At 43.5% G+C, this 25,876-nt stretch overlaps 1 protein-coding gene across 4 annotated transcripts in view; it reads right to left on the bottom strand.

The window, feature by feature from the left end:
- LOC105282109 (protein tramtrack, beta isoform) overlaps positions 1-25,876 on the bottom strand; it is a 75,214-nt gene that overhangs the window by 14,072 nt on the left and 35,266 nt on the right. The window contains exon 5 of one of the 4 annotated variants that reach the window (XM_020032402.2): positions 9,710-9,811. The exons of 2 other annotated variants lie outside the window; for them this stretch is intronic. In XM_020032402.2, the coding sequence (XP_019887961.1) occupies positions 9,789-9,811 (23 nt within the window). In that variant the 3' untranslated portion in view covers positions 9,710-9,788. Of the gene's footprint in view, positions 1-9,709; positions 9,812-13,109; positions 13,410-25,876 lie in introns of those variants that run through there. One more of the 4 variants, XM_011343867.3, reaches the window with a different exon arrangement.

A 25,876-nucleotide genomic window follows, 5' to 3' on the forward strand; every position in this document is an offset into this window, starting at 1 on the left:
TAAGTCTGCGCTCGACGATGACGCTCGTTCGCGAAAACGTCGTCATTTCGTTTCAGAGATCGAAGCTGTAACCCTTAACATTCCCAAAGTGCTCGACGATGTGGTGCTCTCGCGCACGTTTAAAGTCTCTCCGCTTACGATTCCGCAAAAACGCGAAACGCATAGCGGACGTGGGTACTAATCGCGGGAATTAACTGGGAAGCGAGAACGCGTACATTGTCGACGAACACTGTGCGAACGTCGAAAAGGGAGAAAAATGATCTGGAAGAAAAAAAGAAAGGTAGACGATTCGGTTAACACACAATTATGTTTAATCAAAAAATTAGTATGAAATACATTAAATGCACATGTGATTAATTCTCCATTTTTTTGTTTATCATCGTCGTCATCATTATCATTATATCATTATCATCATTATCATCATCATCATCATCATCCGTATTATCTACACTAAGAATTAAAGATGTATATAATAATGCAATTGTAAACATAATAGACTTTATGTTAGAATAATTATAAGGATAAGAATATAATCGTAATAACAATAAGAAGTAGTAAGAATAATTTCTTGTAATAAAACCGGTTAACGCCTTAACTATTTCGTTCCCACGGTCGGCATAGTCAGAAATTCCTTTGCGAATTTAGCGTTTTTACCTTTCCTTCGTCAAATACGCCTATTGTACGCTTTGCGAACGAGACGATCGTTCACGATCGATCGTAATAAAAAGGTATCGGCTCTTTTGAGCGACCCGCCGCTTTGTAAAGCGCTCTCTCGACGGTCGTCGTGATCGCTATTCGTTTCTGGTCTGGACAGACAACGACGACGCAATCGAAACGCTCGTTTCCTTCGTTCGTTTCGTTTCCTCGCGAACTTGATTCGTAAACACGGACACCTCACGTACATCCGACGGGTCTCGCTCGTTGCTTTCTATCCAATTGTTTAATCGATCGCTCTTATGATATATAGTGTCCCCGTAAGTAACTGCACTATCGGAAAGCTCTCGAATCTTCGAAACGAGTGACACAACGGTGAAAGGAAAGAAAAGACCGGAAATAAGGAGTCGAAAGCAAAGTTTGGCGAAAAGAGGAGGCGAAGATGAGGGGAGGTGGGATTGAGGGGGGCAGGGGGTGGCCAGGATCCCGAGACCAGTAACATAATCGGGAAAAGAACAACCAAATACCGAAACGAATGACACACACGTTGACGAAAGGTTTGCGATCACTTTGATTACACGTTTTCTCGAGCGAAACGGCCTGCTCGATCGCCGAATCAGTTTCAAGTTCGTCGATCGAACTTGAATAGACGTTTGAGCGTTTAAATTGTGTTTGAATTGTAAAATGAGCGCGACGGACGAGTGATGCAAATTTTTCCTCGACGCGTGTCGGAAGAGGAGCGAGACATGTCGGGAAAAAAGGAGGGATCGCGATTTGGTTCCTTTTTTTCTCTCATGCACACATTCTAATCCTCTCTCCCTCTCTCTCTCGTTCAATAAGTCGTCCACTATCTCTCTCACGTTCATTCATCTCATTCGCTCTCTCCTCGTACGCACTCGCTCGTTCTCGTCCTTACGTTATCATACAACATGCGGAAAATGCAACGGATAACGATTTTCTTCCTCTCGCCGTTCGTTTATAACGTCGAATCTACTTTTAGAGGCTCGTTTTCTATATTTACACGTGCCGTGTAAAATCACAACTTTCAGTCTGACAGTCGCGCCAATTCACATTTCGTTTAATTTTAAATTTCTTTTTTTTTAATGATGAATAGAACACGCTCAGTATTCTCGCAGGGAACACTGATCCCCTATTGTATTACGATTTACAATTATTACAATTTATTCATCCCCCGAGAAAAATAACAAAATGTATATATATATATTTATGTATATATATATATGTGTATATATATATATATATAAAGATAGGGTAAATCTACCGATTAGCGAACCCACCTCCTATCACCTTGTCCTTGACATATATTATAGAGGTCACCCTTCTAAGTAACATTGTGCAAGTTTTAACCGTCGGTCGTTGTTTACTAAAAAGTTATTAACAAAAGAAGTTTAATGATTTTGCACGAATTTTCAGCTGTCTACGCGAACCAAGAACATAATATTGACATATATTACAAAGGTCACCTTCCCGAATAACCTGCATTAGGTTTTAGTCGTCGATCGTTGTTTATGAATAAGTTATTAACAAATGAAATTTTGCAAATATAGTAGTTATTTTGAATATTGAAAGATATAAAAGACGAATATGTGTATGAACGAAGGAAGGAAAATCATTTAAAGCAGCGAATCGTTAATACATAGAATAGTTTCTTTTAATATAAGTACAAAGTATTCTTCACTTTAACCAAAAGCATAAACAGTTAAATACAAAGTATTCTCTGCTTTAACCTAACCTAACCTAACCTGGTTAGGTTATATTTTCCGAAACTGGAGCCTCGGACGGCTCGTTTTCAGCCCGCTTCGCGGGAGGGCGGGGGGCAGGGGCTTCGCCCCCCTCCCCCGCCGGAATCCGTGCCGTGTACCAGGTAATCAAAATATGTACGGTAAAATCTGTTACACTTGTTCTGGCGGGGGGCGGGGGGCGAAGCCCCTGCCCCCCGCTCTTCCGCGAAGCGGGCTGAAACCGAGCGTATGTGTCCGGGGCTCCAGTCTCGGAAAATATAACCTTTTGCTTGTTGTGGACGGCTGAAAATTCGTGCAAAATCATTAAACTTCTTTTGTTAATAACTTTTTAGTAAACAGCGACCGACGGCTAAAACCTTTTGAAGGTCACTCAGGAGGGTGACCTCTATAATATATGTCAAGGACAAGGTGATAGGAGGTGGGTTCGCTAATCGGTAGATTTACCTATATTATTATATAAAGAGATATTTTTTTTAATAATAGTACTTTTTTTATTTAGTTTAATAATATACAAAGGGGGCACGGGGCTGTCGCACGGTGGCGAAAAAAACAACAAAACGCCTAAACGCGCCCCTTATCCTATCAGCTAAGCCTAATCCTTAGGTAACGCCTATTTAACTACACTCATAATGTTCACTTGCACAGCCATAGTTTCTTTCTTTTCTCTCATTCAATCCTCGATCGCTTAGAACGTTTCCTCAATCGCCGACACGATCCACACGATCCCGCTGATCAATCGCGTCTCGTCATCAGCACAGCTGAAGTCGAGCCGCGTCGTACATACGCGCGACAAATTCAATGAGCTAACACGAAAGACTGGTTGCTAGACTGCTTGCAAAACGTAATTTTAAAAGATCACAACGAGCCGTTAAAAAAAGGAAAGGAATATGGGACGACAGATTATTTTTAAAGCGTGGTTAAAAATTTACAAACGGCTCTGTCCGATTCAAAAGTTGTACAATAGAAAATTTCAAACAATTAAGTTTCTTTAAGTACTTTAAGTTCGCGCGCGACCCAATCCTTTCTTCCTGAGTGCCTGTGTCTACAGGCAGGGTCAGGGATTAACTCGTTTATCCGAATAATTGACACCAATAACTCACGTCGCTGTGGAGTCATCACATTCCGCGGATCCAGCACGGCCGAAATTCGACCGCCGCTCGATCACGCGCGCTCACAGCTCGGGATCGAGTGACCCGCCGGTCGCGATGAGGATTTCAAAAATTCAAGATAAAAACGTTATCCACTCGTTCGCCTTGTGTATCCACCGATGAATTCCCGCCACTGAAAGTACCCGGAAAACGCACTTGCCGGTCGCGCGACAGCGCCATGCCCCACCACTTTTACTATCGCAATATTGCACGATCTTGTTTTTTTTTCTTCATTAAATTCATCTCAATTTCAATAAGGTGTTAGCACCAATCTATTATATCACAATGTTCCACTCCACACCACGCAGTTGTAAATATATAAATACCTATATGTAGCAATAATAGTAGTAATAGTGGTAGTAATAGTAGTAGTAGTAGTAGTAGTAGTAGTAATAGTAGTAGTAGTAGTAGTAATAGTAGTAGTGGTAGTAGTAGCAGTAGTGGTAGTAATAGTATATCTCGCAGTAATTTCCGTTTAATTAATAAAGGTTTCGATATAACAGCCAGGCTACCCGCGGCCGAGCTGAACGGCGACGCGCGGGCCGATTCAACATTTTGTGAAATTCTGTGCCGAGTATTTCTCCCTCTTTTTTTCTCCACCCGTTCCATCCTCCCAGCGTGTTTTCCTCTTTTTCGTTTTATATGTCGGTGTACGTGCAGTGTGTTTCGTCTGTCCCTGCAGATACATATGTATAATTGGACGCGCGTGTGTCGCGCGAGCTCTCATACGTGCGAAGTGTCGCGAATGTCCAAAGAGGGATGTACATATCGCCAACGGAATTTCCCCTCCTCCGTTCACGATAAACTGCCCCTTAATTGTTCTAGAAATCAATTTACGTCAAGTATACACGTTTTCGCACATCTAGAATCTGAAACGTCTCGAAATGTTGATATTACACTTGACATGTACACCTACTACCGAACTTGACGTGGATTGTTGAAAGATGATTAAAAAGGATTTGCATCGATTTTTGTTAAATTCTCGAATCTTCAACGTTATCCTTTAATATACGAAAAATATGGTCAAAGGATATACATCCGTGAATGATACATATGTCATTTCGGAGCATCCTGTGTACAAGTTCCACTCTCATGATTTCTCGCGTTCGCTCCGATGCCCCGCCCGCGGAAAAACGAAACGCGAGAAGTTTTGAGGCGCAGCACAGTTCGCAGATAAAAAGGGAGTTCCGCGAGAGCGGGGGCCGTACAAAAGTCACGGGATTTAGATAAAGAAGACCTTTATAGAAATCTGTCTTGTTCGTTTTCTCGCGCGTCACGCCACTCCCAGGAAAATAAACTTTCCGCCAAAGGTTATTGCCTCGCCGCTTCCATAACACCGTTATCGTCGCGGCGAGCTTTTCCGGGACCCTCTTTTCGAGAATCACATGTCGATACTGCACCGTGGTGGTGACGGCGGGACACGGGGAGCCTCGGATTTTCCGAGGACCGTGCGAAACGAGACACGACATCGCGTCGCGTCGAATAACAACGGCGACGGCTATTCAAGCGGACAGTTTACTTATTAACGGAGATTATATCAGGATCCCTCGGAATCTGGAGCACCTGGAATCCTCCGGCTCGAGGGCGCGTTATGCGTTATAGGGTGAAACGTAATGACGAATAATTCAGAGCGCGAAGATCGAACGGACGAATTGCTTCTGAAGTGGCCAACGGAAATCGGAATCCGATTTTGAGTCGACATCGCCAATTTTCCAATCTCGAGGAATCCAGTTTGCGATCTATCGAAGGGTTAATAATTTTCCGTTTATATCGGCACGTAACAAGCTCGCGCGATTCTTCGTCGCCACGACGACGGTGCTTCCGGGCGTTGGTGTGATCTATTTGGCCCTTCGGATAAAAGATTTGACGTCTTATCGTTTATATCGGATCGCTGCGTATCGACTTAGCTTCTCATCGAGGAGCTCGTTTTGTTCGGAACGCCGGCGTTCCGGCGTCAGCACTTGTGCAGCTTCCATTGTTGTTCAACTTGCGGCTGCAAGTGCACTGCGTGATTCGTCGACTTTTACGTGCGTCATTCTACTTGGCGATGGGTTCGTGGCGAGTCTTACTTTTTGCCGTATCGCCTTTTAATTTTCTAATGGTCCACCAAGACGGTATCATGGCACGCCAATCCGAAGAAAAACGAGACGAGTCGCGCAACGTGCCAAAATTTCAAACATCTTCCGCTCGCGTGTTTGTCTTTTCCCAAAAAACTTAAAGAGCAAGAGTCCCGCTTGGAGCAAGGCTCGCCGCACGATTTCGGAGCACTCTGAGCTGATGACATTTTACGCTCCGGATAATTCGCATCGTGCACACGGCAACTGAATTTTCACTCAGAAACCGCACATGTTGATCCCTTCGACTCCACATTTAAATTCGTCTGGGTTTTTAAAATTTGACCAGACCTCCGAACGTTCGTTCCGCCCCGCCGTATATTCAAATTACACGTGGCGAAATGCAAAGTCGCGAGAGGGAAGCCGAGGATAGAGGCAAAAGCGAGCAAAGGGAAGAGCGGAATCATAAAGCAAATCGCGCGTCGGCGTCGCGGACGCCGGATATAAAACGCCGCGAATAAATTAGCCCGCAAACACGCGACGCGATAATGCGAAACACGCATGAAGGGGCGAGAGGGACTACGGGTGGACCGCCGTAACGAAAAACGACGGTGTGAAAACCCCGTTGCACGCGTGGATATCGCCTTCCGCACGCACATAGGGTGCGGGCGCGACGCGTCTGGCGGAAAGTTCATTCATCTAGTTTCGGCGCAGACGGAGAACAATCCGCGCCGATTATGTCGCCTGGTCGATAGCGACTTCATTCGCGGCAGCTTCCCTCGATTTTGCACGCGTATTTCCGCCGGATCGACCGGTTCCCATACCAGTGTTTTTCGTGCGGTATCTCCCGTGGCTCTCTGTCGCGAGATTCGCGATACATTAAAACAGATTCGGAGGGTCTGGCATATAAAAACAATGACAGACTCGTAACGAATATCCACTATAGTCGCTCGGGTTGGAGGAAAGTGCGAGAAAAATACATCCATACTTTAACTAAATAAATAAAATTTATCGTTACTAGACAAAATATTCTTTTTGTTTATCCATATTATACCCATTCTTAATTTGCAATGTAATTTCTATAAAAAAATCTTTAAAACAAATTATGAACGCCATCCAAATTTGTATAGATAATCTAAATTTCTAGATGAAAGTAATAATAAAAATTGTGATCATATCGCACTCGAGAATATTTAAAAGTCGGATCGATTATTGCTTATCGGAAGAATTCAGTCCGGATAAATCTGAAAGACACTCGCGTGTTTCAGGATGCTCTCCGTCAAAATCGCCCGACCGGATCCGTTTGGGTTCGCCTGTGCATTTACCGGGCTATTTATCCGCGAATGTTTGAAATACGTAACATGCCAAACATCATGCTTCTACGTATATGCACAGCGCGTAAGCGGTGAGCGCTCCCGATCGTCGTGAGCGCCAATCGATCGATACGAGCATGAAAGAGCGCGTCAGATTTCCGACCATGTATAAAACATGAAAACTGGATAGCTTTACGATACCTGGAACTTGAGTCCAAGCACTGATATGAGGTGTGAAGCTACGAAAATTTCGGGTTATAAAGATTGCGACGACTTAACAAAATTCGAAAATTTTTCAATTTAAAAGAATTTTGGAATCTTAATTTTAGAGATTGAAACGAGATTTTGAGAAATCTCTAGATCGAGATTTTAATTCTTCAAAACTTTGAAACTCAAAGAACGAGAAAGGCAAAGATGAATTATCTAATTCTCCAATCCGATATTCATAAAATTCATTACTAGGATTTTTTCAAATTTAAATTTCTATTCGATTTTCGTGAAAATAATAATTGCGCTAGAGTCACTCTACCACTGAAGGAGGATTTTTCATCGACAATAGGGAGATGAGTCGAGAGATTCATTGTTACAGATTCGTCGACGTCATGCGATACGACGACTCTTCTGCACGCGTGTTTACTATTCCGTGGCAGCTGTCGAACATTTTATACGACTCCGACTATTTGACAGTTTATATACGAACAATTCCGGAAATTGGCAGCAGCCATACATAGCCAACGAATGTCCAACAGTATGTAAATACGGAATGAACGAAAAGTGACGTGTTTCGAGCGCTGTTGAATAATAATTATACAACCATGTAAATACATCACTGTTATTTAGCAAATATCGCGCAATGGAAATGTAAATATTATTTCAATGTGTTATTCACGTTAATAACTCGCAACCCTATAACTGGTCTTGTAACAGTCAACAATTAAAAAAAAACAATTAATTATATAATTCCGAGTATTAATCTCGTTTGTAATAAGATCAGATCGATTAGATGAGAAAGTCTCGGCGGATAATCGCGGTGCAGGTGTTACAAGGAGAGCCATCGAGATAATCGCGGAGTCATGATTTGACACTACCGCGCGCACGGGAACAAGACTATGACAATTTACGTGGTAATTCATGAGTTAATGCAACATCAGCGTGATGACGCTGCGCGTCGTATGTGCTTCTCCATCGATCTGTATAATTGCGAGAGGCCGCGCGACGTTAAACGTTCATTTAAAAACTTAAAAGCGCCTACTAAGTACACGGACGCACGGGGAGTATTTTCGCTCGCTCACTCGCTCGATGTCTAGTCGCACGCGCGGACGAACGGTAAAAACGAAAGTTTCCCCGAGGGTGGAGCTCCTCGGCGCTCCGCATCGGCCGACTAGCGGCGACTGCATTCTAATTGCGGCGGGGGGGGGGGGGGGCGACAGCAGGAGTTGACTTTCGCAATATTAGGATGAAAGATGAAAAGCAAACTCCGGCGTTAAACTTCGTCGCGGTCAACCAATTAAGTACAACCGCGTCCTGACTGCAGGGCCCGGGCTATAATTTCGCGCGCACGATGGAACATTGATCCCAGGCGAGCGCTCTTCGCTCACCCCCATCTCTCTCTGTCTCTCTGCGCCCTCTTCCTCCCTGGTGGGAGCCTGCAATGCACCGTACGGGGTGGCGCATCGCGATGGGGCTCTCTCCGAGAGAGAAAGGGAGAGAGAATCACGTGTGGCGGGCGCGCACACGCGGCCGAAATACGCGCCGTCTGTAGCCATCGCTCATCGTTTATCCGAGTTTGATGTATTGAGAGCATCGTGGAAACACGCGGAAAAATATTGCACTGACGTTTTGACGTGGGGGCTGTTCTGAAACAGCGTTTTACAACTTGGAGACGCTCGAGCGGCCTCTCCAAGCGCTGAACTTCCGGTTTTCCGGATTGCAGGTATTTACTGAGCGTATTTTCCTGGTCATAATAACTCGCGGATCTCTAGACGTTGAGAGCTCACAGGAATTGCAATGATTAACTTGAGGAAATTCGCGCTTTAGCTACATTGATTTTAATATCTCAGTAAAATGACGATATTGCAAAAAGTTTGGAGACTCCTGCCATCGTACAGAGGACAGAATCGTCGGAAAAATTGGCATTGCTCGTAAAAATTGTTTCCCTTTTGTTCTCTGCTTCTTCCGCATCTCAATCCTCGCCACTACGCTTCCTCTGTTGAATGTATTAAATTGTAATCGATCTCTAAGACAACGACAAATACATATGCTAATTTCGATATCTAATGTAAAAATAAAATTAAAATCTCGATTGCTCGAATAATTAAGAATTTATAATTTTATATATTTTACATACACTTGTTTTTATGTCCCACAAATTTTCATGATTTTAAAAGAGATCCAAATAACAAATGTCGGTAAAAATCCGTTTGTGAATTAATTATAATCGGTACAATTTTATCGTCGATGTTCATTGGCTAACGCGTCAAGCGGAGACGACAAAAAGAAGAACGTAAAGTGTAAAATACAATAAGATAGCAAGGCAAAGAAAGAAAGAAGAGAAGTCGATCGGCGTGTGTGATCTCTCAGCCAAGGAGGTAGGCCTGCAAAGTGCACCTTAACACGATTCAACCCGCCCTGTCAATAAATAAACCTTGCGTGTGTCGCATATATTGCAATATAATGTTTGCGCTGTGTATACATAAACAGTGAATAACATATATATAAAATCATAAAACGATAAAACAAAATAAAATAAATTATCCAATATATTAATATATATATATACTTAATAATCTGCAGTAATATATTAATATTCTGATTATATATTATTAAATTATAGATATATGCGTGTTTTCGGTAGCCTTAACTATGCAAAGTGCCCCTTTCTGCAAAAAAGAGAGAAGATTGACGGTGTGTAGTATCATTTCATCACAATATTGCGGTTTGGCTCTTTGAATAGCTAGCGGACTCGGCGTACGTGTGTACGAATGTGTACCTGCTATTGCGTTCCGTTCCGTGTGTATGTCTGTGTGCGTGTGTGTGTGTGTGTGTTTCTAGCAAACCAGCGAATAATCAATGGCTATTGCACTGCGTGTCCACACTCTAAAGACGATAAAAGCGTCAACAAATTATCAACAAATTCCATTTCTAGACCAAGCATTGCAATTTAGGATCGAAAAGCAGTGCGCCCGACAAACACTTTTTAAAAAAAGCATTTAAAAGAGGAATTGTTGCGTTCTTATTTCTAAATCTTAATATTTCAATTACGGAAAACGTATCCTACTTTGCGGAGTTCGACTGACTGCGAATTTGATTATAACTGCAAATCAATGATAAATTTAAAAAGATTTCATCGTAAAATTATTAAGTGCTGGAGGGCTCGCTAGTTTTCGTTTCTTAACAATAACTTGCTGTCTCTGTTGTATGTCCCGTGTCCACCTGCGAGGCGCCTCTCCTCTTCTCTCTCGTGTACACATTTGTGTAATAGCATAGGTAGATATACCGCTCGAAATAATTAAGAGAATCTTTTTCTCTTTTGTAAAACAAAACAAGTGCCATTTTAAAACGGTTACGAAGCGCCGTCTCCAGGCAGACGCGGAATAACGCGCAAGTGTAGACTAAAAAGACACGTTTAAAACATCGGACAGTGATCAGACATTCGAAGAAACGATTTCTCAATCTTCTTTCGAGTGGTATATATTGTAGTTTTATCGGGATATTCCGTTTAAAACCATTATCGTAATATTACGTTACTTAAATTCCATGATGTATGACGAAAAAAACAAACAAACAAGGAAGAAGGAAGAACAAAACAGATTGCACCCCAACCAATTAAATATCAATGTGCGACGACGATACAAGTATCGTGACCATCCCTTGAATAAAATTGCTCTTTAACGTAACTATCTCCAACCGATGGTAGGTTATTAGTGTGGTAGATTATATAAAGTATAAAATATAGAGTACTATATATAAATCATCCAATACAATTAAAACCTTATTTGTCGCCTACGCACTTAAGTCCCGAATCGTGGAATGTCTCCGTGATTTCCACTATTTACCCCGCGATCGCATTACAATAACGCGGCGTGCAGCTTAATCGTTAATATTATAGACTTTAGCTGTTAATTAACAAGTAACGTGCGTTTTTTATAGTCAAAGTTCATATTAGGACTGCAAAGCGCGCTACACAACGTTATCAAAAACCTTACGGGCACGTAAGGTATGCATAAGGACAGAAATTTCGTTGTTGCTCGATTTGCGTTGCGTGTGTTACTTGCGCGTGTACGTGTGTGCCTGCTGCTCGCGTGTATACGCTGTGTATGTGTGTGCTTACGATATTTCGCGACCCGTACGACGTTGCGCGTGTCAAAAGCCTATGAAAGTGTATATGTGTGGCCGTGTGTGTGCACATTCTGCGTGTATTCGCGTGTAACGTAACTCCGGGACACGTACGTGCGTAGGTGTGCACGCGTATGTAATATTGCTACTTTCTCTTTCTCTCTCGCTCTCGCTCTCACTCTCTCTCTCTCTCTCTCTCTCTCTTTCTCTCGCTCTCTCTGCGGGTTCCCGAAGATCGATAATATATTACGATTACAATCTAATATGAAGTCCAACTATATAAACTCTTCAACAACTATACGACTCACCCTGCGTATCGAATGAATTACTCCCAGCGACTCAGCTTTAATTAATAGATATAATTACAATTAATTAATTGATTGATTCATTAATATTCTTTCCGACTGCCGTCTTGACCGGTCGGCAGCAGTATCTACGGGAGGAAATTGGCACGACGTTTGCTCCCATTTTATATATGTATATATATTTATATATATAGATTTATATATATGTATTTATATTAATTAATGTAATTAAACCGCGCACACACACTAACCGTGCGAACATATCATTTTAATCGCGCGACTTCTCCCGAACACTCTTCTAAAAGTATCGGCGATCGGCGCAGCGCTCGTTCTCTCACCACGAAATAAAATAAAGCTGCCCGGTCTTTGGACAATTGTCGCGGCGCGAACGCGGCCGTGTACGAGATTTGAGGCAATGCGAGCATCGTGGACAGCGCGTCGCGATCGCCCGCGACAGATCAGGATGGTCGGCGACAAACGTAACGCGGTGCTGCGGCGCGACGCTCCGCGCGAAGGATACGCTGGGGTAACTTTCCTTCCGCGAGCGCGCACTTCCCAGGCGCGAAAAAGAGACGGGGACCTCGACAGAGCGACCTGCGCTAGCGATACTTAGGATCGATCGGCCAATTGACAATGTCGCGATCGAGGACATAGCTCTACCTCGGCGGTCTCCGAGACACGAAAAGGTCCTGAATCCTCGGGAGGATTCAAGACTTTTAGAATAACGGAGCCGAAGATTGTGGTCAAATCGTTTTGCGTGTTCTGATAGAGCGGCACATTGCCATCGTCGCACATTGTCGCGGGTTAACGAGCTTCCTTCGTCCGGCGAGACAAATCGAATTAAATTTCATCGCGAGGCCCCTCACGGCTCCTTGGTGCGCGCGGAAAAGTCGCCCTCGCGACGCGGAGCGATTGGACGCGGCTACGTTTCACTCGCGTAAAACCCGTTCCTCAGCAACTTCTAAAAGAACGAAAAAAAAAAAAGAAGAAACTTAGCCCTCACAACTTCGACAGTTAGTTACAGCAAGCCCACTCCCAAGTGTCATCGCACACTATACTGTACACTGTACGCAGTATATTAATCTTTTCGTCCCACATTTTTTTGCTATTTTTGTGATTTTCATCAGTTAAAAAAGACCCCTATAGGAGAATTTCTCGATCCCTTAAGCATACCTACAAAAGATTTGGTGTTCGAGAAAGAAGAAAAGCCGAGAGAGACCGGCCCTTTTTCCCCAATTGCCGTAACATCAGAGCCGTACATTCGCCGTATATGCGGAATACCCCCCTGCGGCTGCGGCCACCCGCGCTCTTAGTATGTTCCATCGTTATATGTATATAACTCTTGGGGGGCGCGTACGTTGTAAATATATATATATATGTATATATATATATATAATGTCTCAATATATATGTATATGCATATTTAAATACATACTTAATACATATATACCGCACAGATGTATATACATATTAAATGTATATTTAAATATATATTAAATATATATATCTCTCATTTGTTGTTTTTCTTTTCTCTTCCGGCGTCTTTAGGATAGCGTGTTCATAGTGTCGTTGCTCGTTGAGAGCGCCAACGAGCCCGCCATGAAATCGTTTAGATCGATCTTTCTTGCTTCGGGGTGTTTGAATTTAAAGTGCGTGCGCAGGTTGTCGCTACGTGTGTACGTGGCACGACAGAGAGGACACTCAAACCTGCCGGGGAAGTGGACGTGGTAGTGGTTCCTGATGTGCGTCACGACCTTGCCGCACAGCTTGCACCTGTGAAGGTTGCAGCCGCCTGGCACCCGGTCAAAGGTCAGCCGCATGTGCCAGGCTTTTGAACCTGCAACATCAACACAAGACAAGTCACTTTCAACTGTTGGCCTCCCAACATGAACTACGCGGCGAGCCGCCCGGTCGCCGGCGGCTCGTTTCTTTCTCTCTCTCTTTTTTTACATTTTTTCTTTCTTTTACTTTTTTTTGTTTGTCATGTTACTCCAATTACATTACTGTTACTTCTATGCCGTTTCCGTATTGCTTTCGCTTTGTGGTACCTTACTTCGTTACGTTCTATCGACTTAGAGGCTCGTTACTTTCGTTTTTCTTTTTTTTTGTTTTTGCTTTCGGATTCTAGAGCGGCTTTTCGAGGGTCGCCGGATCCTTGGATACTTGGATAGGCATTCGACTCCGTGGACTCTCTGGTAGTCTCTCGGATTCCAGGATCGTCGAATCCTCGAATCCTCGGACCAGAACTGTGGACAGATCCCGGTTGGGTCTTTGAATCTTTGGATTCTCGAGTTCTTGGATTCTGAGATCTCTAGATCACCGAGTCCCAGGATCTTGAGACATTCGATCTTCGGAATCTTGAACCTACAGATACTCGGCTTCTCGAATCCTTGGATTCTAAGATCCCCCGCGAGGTCTTGAGTCCCTGGGGTCATCGGACATTTAACTCCTCTCGCAGATGCGAACAAGATCTCTCTCTTGGTATCCTTGGATCCTCCGATCCTGATCTCACTCTCGTTAATTTCGCGCGTTCGTCGTCCCCGAGCTCTCTTATTCGCTTGCTTTCCTACCTCTCTACGTCCCTTTCCTTTCCCTCAAAAAGTCCTCCCCTTCTTCCCGCTGTACTGTGTATGTATGCTATGTATGTGTATTGCACCCTGAACGCGTGTCAATCTAGTCGCCAGAGACAGACAGAACGAGGGAGACGCAAATATTTAACTGATTTTACCGAATAATAAAAAATAGAAGAAACAAATGTAGCAGATTACGTAACGTTCATCGTAAAACCGTGCGAGTACCAATACGATCTCGAAATATCATTTTATTCGCGCATTCGTCCAATAGATTAAGCTGGAAATCAATTTCGCGAAAACTTTGAGAGAAATCGGCTTACATAATTTTTTATACTATTTTTTAAATAAATACCTCGCACAATCGTTCGAGAATGTCGTTACTCTTTACGATAAAACCGAGAAAATATGGGATTCTTGATTAAAAATCGATTGCTCGTTATCACTGCGTTCCCTGGAGGCATCACTACTCTTTGCGGATTACAAGACGTAGTATCGTTTAAATAAATTTAAATAAATTGAGCCGCAGGCTCATATCCCGAATAACTTGGTCGTCGCTCGAGAGACGGCCTGTATGCGAGAAGCGCGCTTAATAATTCCGTATTTAAAAACATGGAATTTCGCTTTGTGAGAGGCGCGAGCTCTTACGAGCCATTTTCGCGAATACCTTATATGAAAAACGCGGTCGTAACGAAGGAATAAATATTAAATCAAGCGCTTCGGGCTAGTGAGTTAAACAAGCTCTCTCTCGTCGCTCTCAGAAACTATGCGTATCAAACAACACAATTTGCACCGCCTTCGTAATACAAACGCAAACGAAGACTTACGTCTGTCCCGAAAATAAACGAAACTATTGTATCGTTAAATTTGTCGTCAATGTTCGACTGTTTCAACTAAAAAATTTATCTCGAAACAAAAAACGACAAACGTGATAAATAGTAATTATACAATTTATTCCTTTTTTAATTTTGCGACAAAAAGACAACTTTTCTTATAATTATCGCGCAATTAACGACTAAATTTATCAACTTGCAAATATACAATCGTCGTTAGTTCAACGAAAGGGCAATGCAAAAGTTCTTTAAGAGAATCGCGGAATGACCCAGAACCGCATCAAAGTGATGCACCGTGTCTTCGAATGAAGTGCAAACACTCGGCCCTCGACGCATTCGAAACGAGCGAGACACTCGTGGTACGAGGGAACGTGCGATCAAAGCGCAGACACGTAACTTCTCTTTAAACATCGATCAAACTCCAAACCAGTGCGATTAATCAAGGAAAAAAGCGTAACAAGTCTTGTGCGTAGGCAAAGCGGGCTGACCGTGTTACGAAGGCTCTCCTCCTTTTCTTGGTATCGCGTGGTAATTCCTCCAGGGAAGAGTGCTATTAATATAAACGAAGTGCTACAAGTGAGACAATCAATCAATACGTAAATCTCCGGCAAGCCAAAAAATCAACATCGAAACCACCGACATTCGCTAAGACTAAGAGACTAATGCATTTCCGTCATGCATTTCCATTTTACGCACGGTGTCCCCCGTGAATGGAATTCCGGACACGATCAACGGCAGGACGATCAAATCCGCGAGATCCGCAAATTCGTGCAAAGAAATTAGTCTGCGCGTGCGACATTAGAACGGTCGCGGCCGAATTAACTATTGAGACGAGAAACGAGTATATGCGCGGGACGACCGAAACAATTATACTTCCATATTCTAATGCACGAGCAGAAATGGGCCCGATACATTATTCAGGGACGCCAAATGGTTCTGTCTGTCTCATGGTAGTCGGGTGCCCGGCCCCGAAATCTCAAACGGAAGAGATAGATCCCGAAAACGCATAATGGACGGCTCTGCAAGCGGTACGAGTCCGCTCGCAGAGCGCTTGCACACGCGTAAGTACGCGCGCTTACCGTTGTGTGCTGTGTGCGTAAACCCGTTAATGTCGTGTCGTAAAATCCCTTTGCTGCCGAGACGCATGGAAGATCTCGGAGTGCCAAATCGTGATTCTCTGTTTTAAAACTCACCATCCTTCATAAAGTCCTTGCTCTCTTTCTCTCTTTTTTATAGTATCATGTGTTTTTTGTCAAAATGCACAAACTGTACGTATCTTTATTATATCTTTTTATATATAAAATTTAAACCTTTATTATATCTTTTTACATATAAAATTTAAACCAGCTTGATAATAAGGGACGGAACCTGATAACAAACAAGTGTTTTGTATTCTATTGAGCATCCGCGTAACTAAATGTAAAAAGAAACGCGCAGGGATTTTTATTCGAAACTCTTTATAATAAAAAAAAGAAATACGCTTTTAAGAAATGTGCATCATCGAAATGTTCACATGTCAAAGATGTTCGGATCGATGTGTATAGTGAAGCTCACATCAAAAAATGATATGCGTTTCAAAGTGTGCCGTCGCATAAAACTACTTTAATTTATTTTTATGGAGAGAAAGAGAGAGGCACGCGTGCTGACTGCAAATCGCAAGTGATTTATTCTGCGGATTTTCGCGCGACAGGGAAATGACACTCGAGGTGCTCCATGATCTGGAAAAATGGAGTCTCTGAAAGCTTGCGCTGCCATTCGAACTGATCAATATTCGTTTTTACGTGCCTCACTTAGCGTGTTTGCACCCGGGAATATCCCCCGACAATCATAATATGGAAACATAGGATATGACAAAACGTATGCCGTTGGAACAAAACCTCATTATTTATTTCAATCAGATCAAAGTTGAATTAGAATTTAATCATTATATTTTGCACACGTTTAACAAATTCTTATATTTTTGAAATCTACGTTCTAATTAGGATACATATATTCATATTTGACAAAAGATTGAAATAAAATATAAGCTTTTTACTGAGAAAGAATTCCCTCCAACTGCAATTTTCGAAAGAATGATAGGTTGTCAGTTGTATGCACCGTTACAGGACACCCTATAGAATGCATTTTATTCTTGTCGGGGCGAAACCATCTCGGGCTTTGAGTAGGCTGCCTGAATTCTCGCAGGAGACTCCATTCCGGCGATACCCCAAGCATGATATCGCGTGTTAACCCTCTGCGAACCGACTTATTTTCACGACGGTTACCCGTCACGTGCCACTTTATTTTGCCGCGAAGTCAGCAACGTGAAGCGAAGCGCATTTCAAAGTAAAAATACAAGAGCCCGAAGAAAGAAATTTTATGAGAAAACGTGGCAATGGTGATGCTTGCATACACATTAATCGCTTATTACTGGCCTTATAGAGTGGAACAGTGGATGAATCTATATTTCTTACAAATTTCTCTTCATCTCATTGAAAAGGAAATCTATTACATAAACTCTTATTATTATCGGAACTATATATATTTATATTATACTTATCTTATCAAAGCTTCCTACTATTTTCCATTATCAAACCAAGGAATTAATTATTTGCAAGAAACCTGCTTGCAATTAACAGCAGGCAGTAGCGCATTGTATTTACACGAGTCTATGCGAGTCACAACATACTCGAATGTATGTGGTGCATATTACGTTTCCCCCGACCACCCTGCGTGTGTATGTGTACGTATATATGCAAGCACCACCTTAATCACCTTATGCCGAGGGAACGGCAGGTCGCAAAGGGTTAAATCGTTGTCTACCCTCTCAACGAGCCAATTGCCGCGGTGTATCGTCGTATCGATCGACTGCATTCTCACGCTAGTTTCCGCGCGTGTTCCCGATTAATGCGCGATTTAAATAATATTCGCGTGACGACGCGGGGGCAGCACAGAAAGAAGGTAAAAGGTCACCCCGCGCTTCCGATCGATGAGAGGACCGACGCCAAGAAAGGGTTCGCGCGAAAGACGTGCGCGAGAGGAAGGAGGACCGCTTGTGGAATGAGAAGGAGAGGAGGCGAGTTGAAAAGTTTCGTCTTTCCATCGACCGTTCGATTTTCAATGAAACCCGATCGCCCCCGCGCTACTTTTTCATTTCCACTTTGCCGGGAGTTTCCATGACTAGCGCGCGAAATGCAGTCGCGGATACGACGTTACTGTAAGAAAAAAGAAGGCTTTGTACATTGCCGCTCTTTTTATTATATTATACATATACACAATATTATGTCGGGAGAGTGATAATTATATATACGTACGTATTAATGTATGGATATGTATGTGTGTGTGAGTACCTTATCTCTCTTGTTAGTGGAGTAGCCTCGGTTAGATTCGGTTAGAACAGTGTTTTTCAACCCTTTCTGCGTGTATAGGAAATGTGCCTCAAAGACGCGCGAGCGATCGGCGATGCGCCGCGCGGGAAAGCGCAATTGCGCTACAGGCGGAAGCCACATACCGATAGCGGAGGTCCATCGATTGTCATTTCGTAGCGTGAGGCACGCTAGTTTACCGGAAACAGGATATCTGCAAATTTCTTTATCGAACGTAACATACGCGTACAGCGATCTCTCGCGTCTCTCCCATGCGGCCCCGCTATCGATATATACCTCTTCCGCAGAGTTACGGTACACTGCAGTCCCTTTGATCTTGATATCTCAGTAAAACAGACACGTAACATGACAGGTACTTTACAGGCTTTACAGGCGATGTATGACGAGATTAGTTACCCCGCAGTCATCTCGTGCCCCGGGACGAACTCTGCTACTCGTAAAATCCCTTTCTCGAACACCTTGTGCTGTTACTACTCCCTAGGGATTCGTTTCAATAAAGACGAAAAAGGCGCTTTTTGCGAAAACTTCGGAAAGAGTACTATTGAATCTTCCGTTGGACTCTTGCGAGACGCCTGACAGAGGTTGAAAAACACCAGGGAGGATGGTTAGAACACGTGCCTTGCGGATGTCAGTTGCTGTTACGATTACGTTTCACGGCTCGGCATAATTCAGGTGAGGCCGGCATAAGAAGAGGGTTCGAATAGAGAAGAGAAAGTAGAGAAGAGAAAGAAAGAGAAAGAACAAGAGTGAAACGAAAGTGAGAGAGGAGGCACGAGTAAGAGAAGACAGAGACAGGAGAATATCGAAAATGGCGAAGGCGAAGCATCCGTATGTGTCGCAAGACGATGAGACCTCCCGAGGATAAACTCCAAGCAAACGAGAATCTGGCTCCCTTCGTCCAGAGGATAAGTAAAACACCACTCTCGCGCATCCTGCGACGCGACTGTTCTGCTCTGCGCTCGGACAACAAAAAAAGAAAAAAAGAAAAAAGTAGAACGGCTCTCGCGTACGTCACGAGCACCACGAAGCATTCCTCCCTTTCTGTTTTCTGGCAGAACGCAGCCCCTTTCCCCCAAAAAACAACCCGACTCGAATATCGAGTATCGCAGTCGAAGTGTATCGAGTCCGGAGCGGCCGTGGCGAAAAGCACAAAATACACACCCGTGGTCCACGGTGGGTTAGATTGGATAATCATTGTTTATTATTTCACAAATCTCTTCTTGGTACAAAAATATTACAATATTTTATTTGGTAACATCGTTACCTTCTCATCTATTCGCTTAGTTCTTAATAATGGATACGCGCGCCAAGAAAAATCTCGCAACGTTTTCGTCGCGCGGATGATTATTGATCTCTGATTGTTAAATAATGAGTATCTTCAACGCTTTGAGAAATTTCAAGGACTGCCACTTTTATAAGTATGTGTCACTTGAGAAATCGGAAAACCGATATCTAAATATCGAAGTATCGAAAATTCGAATACCTAAAGATATGACGACGAATATAGATGCTCTGATACCAAGAATACCTCAGTTTGTAAAGTCATTATTGATATCATGATCCGTTATCAATCTTTAATGTTCATTTAAACAGCAAAGCGCTGCAAGATTTTGCTTGGCACACACACACATGAAAATCCTAATCTCTAGATACACAAACGTTAAATTTGAGAAAGCGATTAATTAAATTACTTATTATTAATTGTATTAATCTACGTTGGCGCATAGGCAGGCATGATTCATGGCACAATTTTTTTGTAAAGGATTCAGGCTCAGGACAAGCGCGATGGTCAACGCCAGACCCTAACAGCATCGTTATCGATTGTGCTTCCTTGTTCGAACAAATCGGAGCGGAAAATATGGAGCTATGATGTAATTATACACGTTTCAACGGGAAATTATCTGCGCAACAGAGTAGATGAATTTCCGAATGCGATATATCTGTATCGTGTATATTTATAATAAAAATTGCTTGGCTCGAACACGATATATGCAAATACATATTTGCTAATTTATCGGCTTATTCTTACCTACGTAATTCCGGAATTTTAATCGTTTGGAGATGCTTTGTATCATGTATCGTGGAAAGAATCGATATTTGGAGGGCCGAAGATCCAAGAATCTAACAATTTTGCGATCAAGGACTCAGTTCTATAATTCGCAATTCTAGAAGTGAGCGATCAGATAGATCCATGGATCCTGGCACTTACAGATAAAAACTCGGTCACGGTCAAAGCTCAAATTCTAAATAAAAACTTCGATTAATTGCATTACCTTTTCCTTCCCAAGTTTTTAACAATTACTTAACGCGATACACGTAGATGAGTTTTTGGCAATCTAAGAATAGATCTCAACAAAATCCACGGCATTTTCGTGATCAACGTCGCAAAACTTAAATGATGAAAAATATACAGCGAGTTTATTATGCAATGCTAGCGCGGTATACGGTAACATGTCCAGAGGTAGCGTGACAGCAGTTGTATTTTAGTTATCGAGCAGCGAATCGATGCACCGTCGACAATGCCAATATTTCTCCCAGCGAAATAGCCGCGGACTATTCTCGAGCTGCGAAATTAACATCCGGAAATAAAGTTCGATGGTGCAATCTTGATTCCGACCATCGACGCGAAAATCTTGATTCGAACGCGATGTGACGCAACGCGGGAGTGACGTTGACCGATGATACCGAATGTAATACTTCGCCAACAATGTAATACATTTACGTCTTCGTAGCGCAAATTTACAGAAAAACCAATCATTGTCATGATAAATTTAAATCGATATATTTATACATTAATGCGTTCACGATATTGCCCTTTGTGATTTCTATTCGCGGAGTGTTGAACGGACTGAAAATGTCGCGGTGTATTAAGCGAAAGGATCAGAAAATCATGGAACTTTGGCTTTGGAAACAGGAGGTACTGATCGGATGGGCGATTAAATAAGCCACGCCGAAAATAGCTCCTCAAGGTCCTCGAAACGGCTTTTACCATAAACGACGACATCGCGTTTCGGCGGGTATGTTAACAGCTCTTTGTGGAAAGTCGACGAATATCAAATCCACGTCGAATCTGTTGGGTCTTTAAATTTCTTGGCACATAAGCCCATTCTCCACAGAGTCTAGTCTCATCGAAAATTGCATGTTACTTTTGCTCTAATTAAAAGTGTTATTTCGATCGGCACGTTCTAGAATACCAATAGAGATGTATCTGGTATTCTTTTTTTTTGTACAATTTGCATATATAGGTGTGTAAAGGCGCACATCAGATACGTGTCCGCATTTCTGAGAGCACGTGCGATCTGATTCTCCTTAGCAACTCATGTCGCGCTCTGATATTTCATCATAGAAAATATAAATGAGAAACACCGACCTGAGTGCACGTTATGACATTTTCTAAATATTCGCTCTTTACTGCATCGCGAAATATTGTTTAAATATTGTCCTGAAACGAATTCTCGAAATCCAAATGCTAGTAATATTAAATACTTTCAAATAGAGTATAATTTTAAATAAGTAATAAAACTCTAGCGTATTTTTTCGCAGAATATTGAAGCTAATCCTAAATTAAAGACAAATCCAGCCAAGTACAAAGTGGCACGTTAACCTAGATAATATAAACGGATTAATAAAAACATTTCATCTCTTTCTACTACGTCGTCAGTTTGATAAAACCTATTCCTTACGAAATCGTGTCACGATTGAGTGCCTCAAAAGAGAGTCGTAAAGAACAGATAACGAGGAAAGCGATTCTCGGCAAAGACGCGGGGAGCGGTACGGATGCGGTATTAATGTAACAAGCAAGCGTCATTCGCTAGCGTGATTATTTCCGAGACTTTGAAACTGATCTTATCGTGGACGTAAACGTGACCCTTACAATCACCGGCTCGGGCGCTCGCATGATGATTTATATCGGAATCGCGAGACACGAACGTATTCAAATGCTCGCGGCGGGCCGGCGGTGGGCGTCGCGTGGAAGTGCAGCCAGTCGGAAGTGGAAGTATTCCGGGCGGCGCGCAAGACAAAGACGGATGAGGCGGATGTGTGGGATCTGCTGCAAATTACCGGGTCCGATGTTGTTTGTACAGCGACGCGGCCCGTCTGCAAATGAGACGCCAATTCTCTCGGTATCGGCTCGGGCCGAGCGAGGCGGAATCATGAGAGCCAACTCTATCTCGTGTCGCGCGACGAAGCCGAATGCCGAGGGCACTCCCGACATCAGAACGGGATTTATTAAAAAAAAAAAGATAGGAGTCGCTTCGAGTCACTCGAACCGATCAAAGTGATCGCAAAACGCCACGGCGAGTGGGTTCTCCACGCGCGCTTCGTGCCGTCTAGTGCTCGTACTACATCGATCTGGAACATACCATCCATCCTGTATGATTGGCTAGCTAGGAAGTTATCCGTTCCTCTCTCCTTCTCCCTCGCCCAATATCCCTATCTCTCTTTTCTGATCTACGCCGCTAACAGAACTCGACAAGATTTATCAGAAGATCAACATGTCGCGCTTTGAGTCTGTTCAAATCAAAGAAGAGAACCCTTGAATGTTTAGCTGCATTGAACTGCAGTCCAGTGTGCACATTTGCTTCTAATCTGCAGAGTATTGATATACACGGTTGCGACAGGAAAACCGGAAGTGCTGCGAATAATTAAATTCATTTACTATCGATAATATCAGTTGCCTGTTCATAGCCCGCTACGATGTCATCGAGTAATTTTATGATTCATACTGAACTTTTGATAATGACAATATCCAATGATGGGCGGACGCCAACGTCGGCATCGCCAACCCTCACCCTTGCACGAGTATCCTCCAGCTTGAAGGGATGCAAGGGCGAGGGCGACCGGTACAGCAGCTGGCGCTTCGCTGCCTGATCTTACAACTCTCTCTTTCTCTCTTTAGCGAAACTGACTGTTAATGCTATAACAGAAAAAGCGGGAGAAAGAGAAAGAGAGCGGCGAGGGGAAGAGGGGAAAAAGGAGAGTGACAAAAGGGGAGGACAGGACAGACGGAGGGGGATGCCCAGGGAGATTTATTATGCAGAGGAGAGAGGGAGAAACGCGCGAGCCCTTTCGGAGCTTAACACACTTTGTACCGAGCGTTGCGCACGTAAGCTATCTCTATTTTTCGGCTCGCAACGTTAATATACACGCGAAGAGAGTAGGTACACGCTGGCGGTTTATGCGTTGAATAATGCACTCGACAGAGTTTTCCTTAGAGAAACTTTCATTTCCCACTTTTATTACGTGAATTCACGTACGGATAATATCTGTCGAATCTTTCGTACGCATACGCGACGATGACGTTATGAGATCTCAACTAGAACGCGTGTTTTTCTTTTTCTGATTACAGAGGAAACAATGATGCAAGTTTAATTCTAATGAATTTCGGCAATTCTCTGATCTAGTCGCAATCGACTAGGACAGGTATTTCTGAAAATACGTCGATTAAGAACGCAGACGTTGTAACATTTAAATACACGTACGTTAAGTAGAAATATTTCTTAACTACAAATATCCGGACATACACAGACTAAAAATTGCTGGTAACAACGCCCAATCTTTACACCCGTAGAACCCGATATTCCCTCATACACCGACATCGATCACCGCGCTACTGCTGTGCCGGAAAGAGCCGTTAAAGGAGGAGGGATGCAGCCCAGGAGTGGGAACGGGAGGAGACATAGGAGCCGTGGAGGACGACGAGGGGCAACGATGTGGCGACGAGAGGGAGAGAACGGAGTGTAGTTCTCACCCTCCATTGTGTGCAACTCTCCTCCCGGTACATTCGACTAAACTGCATATATGCCGAGGAGTGTAGCCGCATGATCTATGTACGTGGACTCAACACAGCGACCCACACGGTACGCTACGGTACGATACGATACGGTACTGTTACAGGATTTCGCGTCTCCCTCGACGAATGACGATCATACGACAACGCGGGCGAAACGACCCGTCGTATCTTCTCCCCCCAATTTTTTTTCCTTTATTTTACTTTCGTTTGAACCATGTGCCGCACTAAATTCACACGTGGCTGCCGAGGAAGTACCTGCTGCTGCGGGCGTTACACCGCAGCCGGATATATCTCTGTCGAACGAAGGGTTTTCCCCTAAATCCCGAACAGAATCGTGGCAGCGGTACTCAAACCCTCGCCAAAGAGCTGCAGCGATCGAACATGGGATGGTGGACTCTAATTGTGTAATAATTCCCCCGCGATATCGTGACTTTGCTTCATAATTAATTTTGTCGAACGCTACGCGATACCTAAAGCTCGTGAATTAATGAAATACAAGAAGCTCCATCAAAGCCACGCTTCAATCTATCGATTTAGGTCGCTCACCCATTTCTCTACGATTCCAAGTAATTATTCGTAATTCGATTATCGAGGGAAATCGCTCGTGCGGATTGGCTTTCCTCTCGCGCGAGTTTTAAGGACAGACCGAAATTCCGTCACGCGAACTTTCCCGATGCGGTTGATTCCCGGAGTGCTGCTTGTAACGTCGAAACGTTGCAACTTCATTTCGAGCACTAGTGCTCGACAGGACGCAACTGTACAGTGCTTTGCCCAGGTCTGTGAGGTACGTGCCGCCTCTGTTCGAAGACAATACCACAGCGTTCCTCGAACATGTAAGCTCCCAAGACATAAGGAGGACGAGGGCTGATTGAATTGCTCAGAAACGGCGACAACAAGGACATCGCGTATCTATCCAATTGAACGATCTCTAATAATGGCCGTATGAGATGTTATCTCAATTATTTGATGGCAATCACAAGTGTCGACAGAAACGACATTTTAGAAAAAAATATTGAAGACTCGAATGCACCGTGCGCGTAAATACTCCGTAAATACCGTGAGATTTAAATCAGATACATATCTAATAAAGAGAAATGCAAATGTGCAGATGGAAAGGACCGGCTTTTGCAGTCAAGATCAAGCTGATGCGGAAAAGAAACGACTGATAATCTGCACGAGAAAATTCGCGAACAAGCTTCCGTCCTTTTTTGAGATAAGGATACTTCTATTAAACAATCGCGACGTAAACGGTGAATTCATATTTAAGCAGAATCAGGCTATGAAGTTTTAATCGTTTGATGGAGAAGCCGGTAAAATGATTAAGACCATAGCGAAAGTCTCGCGGTTAACTGGCTAAATGGGCGGCGATCCGCCGAGTTTCGCAAGATCGCGCCAAACGAGGTTTTCGCTACTTCTTTCGAGAACCTATCGACGGAAGCCGGTGGCGGCTACGATTTCTCCTCCATTGGCTAATTGTAAGCCAACCGCCGAGTTTAAAGGAAGCGAGCGCGAAAGACGAAAGCCTCTCGTCGTGTGCTCGAAAAACGAAATTGTTCGTGGTCGGGGTGGTACCACTCGGCGCGCCGCCACCCCGGGTGATCCTCTTATTGAGGACACCCTCTCTGCCTCATCCTCCGAACCACCGTCACATCCATCCGACCGCCGTGAGGCGTGCTCGTGTAATAAGGGCGGGAAGATATGCCGGTAAGCAGCTTATCTCGTCGTGGAAGGATCCCGTCGCT

The sequence above is a fragment of the Ooceraea biroi genome, chromosome 6 (genome assembly GCF_003672135.1).
Source record: "Ooceraea biroi isolate clonal line C1 chromosome 6, Obir_v5.4, whole genome shotgun sequence".
Lineage (NCBI taxonomy): Eukaryota > Metazoa > Arthropoda > Insecta > Hymenoptera > Formicidae > Ooceraea > Ooceraea biroi.